This window comes from Rutidosis leptorrhynchoides, chromosome 2 (assembly GCF_046630445.1).
Source record: "Rutidosis leptorrhynchoides isolate AG116_Rl617_1_P2 chromosome 2, CSIRO_AGI_Rlap_v1, whole genome shotgun sequence".
Lineage (NCBI taxonomy): Eukaryota > Viridiplantae > Streptophyta > Magnoliopsida > Asterales > Asteraceae > Rutidosis > Rutidosis leptorrhynchoides.
Window position 1 is genome coordinate 656,718,236 of NC_092334.1, and position 5,487 is coordinate 656,723,722.

Below are 5,487 nucleotides of genomic sequence, written 5' to 3' on the forward strand. Positions count from 1 at the left end.
TTGGGAGTAGAAGGGATAGGAGAAATAGAAGAGGTAGTAGAGAGGTTAAAAAGTGTCTTGGGTTTAAAGACACCGGTTATGGAACGAGTCGTAATAGTACGAGCAGGTGGATGAGGCTCAATTGTAGAAGGAGATGATTGTGGTAAGAGGTCATTATTAGTAAGTGTAGATTGTTATGAAGAAGGTGATAAAGTAGATTGTGAGGGAACAGTAGGTTCATTATTAGTAGGTTCATTTATAGTGGTACAAGGAGTGGATGATGTACTGATGGACGTAGGTGTATGGTTTGCATGCATGGGAGTAGATGATGGATTAATATTATGCAATGGGTTAGGTGGAGAATTCAAATTTGGCTCAATAGTAGAGTTGGGTTGAGAATTAGAAGTAGAGTTTTGGGCTGAGAGAAAATGCGAATGAGGTGGTGTGTGTAAGAATTTATATGTATCATCTTGTGGGTTACATATGGTGGAGAAAGGAAATTTTGTTTCGTTAAATATCACATGACGGGAAATAATGATTTTGTTTGTTGATATATCATAGCATTTGTATCCACGGTGATTAGAGGGATAACCAAGAAAAACGCATGCTAATTAGCGAGGTTGCAGCTTATTGCGTTGTGTAGAGGGAATAAGCGGGTAACACAAACACTCGAAAACTCGTAAGTGTTGGTAAGACGGGGTACGTTTATATAGAAGTTGTGTAGGAGAGAAATAGTTAGAAATTTTATTAGGTATAATGATTAGGATATATGTGGCCATAGAGAGTGCGTGATGCCAAAACTTTGGGGGGACGTGAGAGTGAGCGAGTAAGGTTCGTATAATATTATTAATAGCTCGAATTTTTCGCTCATCTTTACCATTTTGAGATGACGTGTAAAGGGATGAGAATCGAAAGACCATGCCATGTTGGTTACAAAAGTTTTGAAACGCGGTGTTATTGTATTCGGTACCATTGTCACATTGGAAGCTTTTTATTTGAGTGTTAAATTAAGTTGAGATATGAGTATGAAAGGTAGTGAAGTGGGAGTACACATTAAATTTATGGCTTAGTGGATATGTCCACAAGTAATTTGTATGATCATCAAGAAATAACACGTAATATTTATGGCCTTGTGTGCTAGCAATAGGAGAAGTCCAAAGATCACTATGAATAATATCAAAAGGTGCAAAGTAGAAGAGTGAGAAGGATAAAAAGGTAATTTCACTTGTTTGCCAAAAATGCAAGATTGGTAATTTTTATTGCTAATTCTCGAATTAAATTCAATGTAACGTTTATTGCTAATATTTATAAGAATAGAATCGCCCGGATGTCCAAGACGATGATGCCATAAATTAACGGAAATAGCAGAAAAAGCAGAGTGCGACTTTAGGTGTTGTTGGAGCAATGGACCGTTGAAAGGGTAGAGGTCACTTGAGCTATTACACCGCAGAATGGGGGTCCCCTTCAGAAAGTCCTTCACAGTAAAACCAAAAGGGTCAAATTCAAGTGATATATGATTATCAATAGAGAGGCGTCAAACAGAGATAAGATTTTTAATTAAGCTAGGTGAATAAAGAATATTAGATAAGTAGAGTGGTCGAGTGAATGAGGGAAGAGAGGAATGGCCCAAACCATGAATTGGAATTTTATATCCGTTTCCTACAATAATATGACGAGGCAGTTTTGATTGAGAATAAGAAAGGAGCTTACCTTGAGAACCCATCATGTGAGAGGTAGCACCCGTGTCCATGTACCAATTATTATCCGGAGGATTCAAGCTCATAGTATACATCACTGAGTCAATGTCAGTGGGTGTAGATGTCATTGAATTTGCATAGGGTTGTTGATAGGTAGTTGGACGAGGGCCCAGAATTCCCTGATGTGGGCTTTGAGTAACATTGGGCCTGTTCATAGGTGTAATAGGATATGGGCAGGGAGTTGGGCTCCAGGGAGTTTGTGGCCCAGTTGGTTGACCCCTTTAAGGGATAAATGCCCATTGTTGTGACCCGTTTGTTGCTCCAGAGGAAAATGAACGAGGGTTTCCACGTCTCCTTTGATTTTGATTCTGACCACGACCTCGGTAGAAATTGGTGTTCGATCCACGGCCCCGACCCCGATTGGGATAATTAGAGTTACGATTTGTGTTGTTGAAAGATGAATTGTGTGATGAACCAGCAGCTAGAGCAGTATCTGGTGAAGCAGTGATTTAATTAGTCGCTTGCTGCATCTTTCGTGCTTCTTCCATTATCAGAGTTGAACGAGCTTCAAAGAAGGTAGGTAACGGTTTAGTGTAAGAAAGTTGCGAACCCACATGATCATAGTTGTCGTTAAATCCAGTGATGAGTTGGAGGACGATGTGATCGTCTTCGAGAGCTGGACCGACATTAGCGAGCTGATCAGCCAATTTCTTAAGATCTTGGTGATAACTCCTAAATTATACATGTTTTTGAATATATTTTGAGGAGTTATTTTGGCATTTTAAAGACATTTTAAGTACTTTAACATACAAAAATGGATAAAATCAATAGAAAGGTATTTTTAATGTTTTGTTTGAGAAATGTGTTAAAATGATATCAAAAACAGGAAAAAGCAGAAAAGTTGATTCAAGACGTCGGCATGACACAATGGAAGCCGTCGGCTTGGGGCTGAATACGCCAGAATGTTCCAGAATCTCTGCAAAATTGAAAGAACTTGTTGACCAAGTAAAAAGCAAAGGAAGCCGCCGGCCTAATAAACACGGTTTCTCAACTTATCAATCAAGTTCAAGTAAAAATGGAAACAAAATCAAGAAGATTTGATGGATCACTGAAGCCGCCGGCCTTCTATGAAGCCGTCGGCTTAGTTATGACGGTTAAAATATTAATGCTTGCGGACTAAGTTAACTTGCAGAAGGAGTCATCGACCTAAGGAAAGCCGCCGACTTTCCATTGAAGCCGCCGGCTTAGCCACCGTTTTTAAATATTATAAATAGAGGTCTCTGGTCTCAGTTTTCCTATGCAGTTTTCAGAATTCAATAATTCTGCTTAGTTCGTTTTTCTTTTTAGGGTTTTTTGGGTTTTTTCTAAACCCTTAGATTAGATTTATTCATTGTAATCAAGAATCATTCAAGTTTTTAATTCAAGTTTCTTGCATCTACCTTTTTAAGGTATGATTCTATCTTTATCTTATTGTTTAATCTATTTTATTTACTGCAATTGTTTCTGTTCGTCTTCTGCTATGAACTAAACGTTCATAGCGGTTACGTGGACGAAAACTGAACTTCATCTGGGAATCAGATGAAGACGCCGACCTCACCAACCCAAGCCGCCGGCTTCACGTGCTTTATCCGTATAGTCCCTGGTTCTTTTCTAGATCTGTATGGTCGAGTTTCTGTAATGATGTTTGAACTGTTTCGAATTTGTTTTGCTTAAATACACTTGTTTGCCATGCTTAATGATTAAATAACATGATTTTAGGATTGATTAGTACTTGGTCCGATGATCTATTATTCGATTCATGCTACTTGTTTAGATCTAGTCCATCAAACTTGTTAAATTAGATTGCATGCAACTAATTTAAAAAGATTAATGGTGATAAACTTGTTTAATTGGAATTACGCTTATATAATAGAATTTGATATTGTTAGGCTTAATCAAAGAACTTTTGTTTAGATTTTTTTTAATTAATGATTGCATGAGAACTTAGTAGTAATTGACTTTCAACTAGTAACTTGAGTTGATCTACTTGGTGTTTAATAGCTTATATGATTTGTCAGTCTATTTGCATATTGATCCTCATCACAATATTAATGTGTATCATGTAATTGAATTGAACATGAAGAATTAAGATGTTAGTTATGCACATCACATATCTAGCATATACTTTAAGTCCTACTTGTTGAATGATATGCAACACTTAGCTTAACCTATTAAGGGATAATAGTTGGTTTATGATTATTATTCTGCTTTGTGTTAATATAAGTTATGAAACTTCCCTAATATGATTCCCGTATGAGTTGGTTGTTCATTTTTATCTTTAATTGTATATTTTGAATCTTCAATTCCCTATATTACTTTATTACTTTATTTATCTTTAAAGCATCTATTTCCTAAGAGACAATAATCTATCCCATAAAAGATATAAAAATCAATCTTTAATTCTTTAATAAGAATTAAATAATAAAACAACTCATATCCGCATCTACGCTCTCTTGGGACGATAACCTAAAATACTACATCTGACCGGGTCTTGTTGCTCGTTAGGGTGTTAAAAGTAAAATAAAGGTTTTATAAATTTAAAAGTTGAAATGAAAGATAAAGCACTACTGCACACACTTTTGACACATCACTTGGCAATAAGCCGAGACATTAGGATAATTATCAAGTCGAATGTTGGAAAATTTGTGACGAAGATGAACTGCTCGTGAGTTCTTATTGTCTTCAAAGATTGACTTGATGCATTCCCAGGCTTGAAGGTCAGTTTGATCAGGTTTGAGGAAATTATCCAGCATGTCCAATGATATAGTACCGTAGATCCATTGAAGAACTATTGCGTGCAACCGATCCCATGTTTCCGTGTTGACAGTTGGTACATGGGTGACAAGAGTTGTGGTAGAAGATGACGAATCATCAGTAGATTTGGGAAGGATATGATCAATCACCTGGTATGCTTGACAATGGGTTATAAACAAGGAGACCCATGATAAGTATTTGCTGGTGTCCATGTCAAGAGTGATAGGGATTGTGTTTTCGATGTTTGTGACTACAAGAGCAGGATGAAACTTGGTTGATTCAGACATTTTATTGATGATGTTGTGTAACAGAGACACGAGATGTAGAAGAGAATGGAAAGAATATCGATTTCAGTCTGATACCATGATAGTTTGGTAATTCTGTGTTCATGTATTCACCTCAAACGATTGGCATATATAGCCAATAATACACGGTACCAAATCTCCTATATATTAGGAGATAATACATATCCTATTTTACAATAATTGACAGCTGCTAATGATATGACTTTACTAATCTATCCACATAGTTTGTCACATAGAATATAGTCTATAAATAAGTATATACGATCTAATACAGAGTAATCACAAAGTCCTCCTGTATTGTCTCTCCATTGAATAGAATCTGGCATTTCAACAATATTTGGAACTTGAATAGAACTCAAAATAGGGAACACGATCAACCATTCATGCGGCCACACCCATGTATTATCTCTGATAAAATCGCTAACATTAGCATTAGTGGATAATCCAACTCCACAAATAGCACGATGATAATGCTAAAAACGAACATATATTTCATAGCATTATCCCTCAAGAAAGACAAGCTTTTAGTTGCAATTGTTCTATTTACAAGTGATATTCGTTTAAATATTAAAAGGTGAAGACAAAAGACAGATTCGGCGATTTGAAGACGCAAACGACCAAAAAGCTAAAAAGTACAAAGTACAAATCACGAGGTTCAAATTATTGATGAGAAACGTCTAAAAATTACAAGAGTACGAGCCGCGAAACGCAAA

At 36.4% G+C, this 5,487-nt stretch overlaps 1 protein-coding gene across 1 annotated transcript; it reads right to left on the reverse strand.

Annotated features, from left to right (window-relative positions):
- Positions 1–2,185: 2,185 nt before the first annotated feature.
- On the reverse strand, positions 2,186–4,756 carry LOC139890176 (uncharacterized). Its single transcript, XM_071873073.1, has 2 exons — positions 4,293–4,756; positions 2,186–2,408 (listed from the first exon to the last, which is right to left on the reverse strand). The coding sequence occupies exons 1-2, from the start codon at positions 4,754–4,756 to the stop codon at positions 2,186–2,188; spliced, it is 687 nt and encodes a 228-aa protein (XP_071729174.1).
- Between the last annotated feature and the right edge of the window lie 731 nt (positions 4,757–5,487).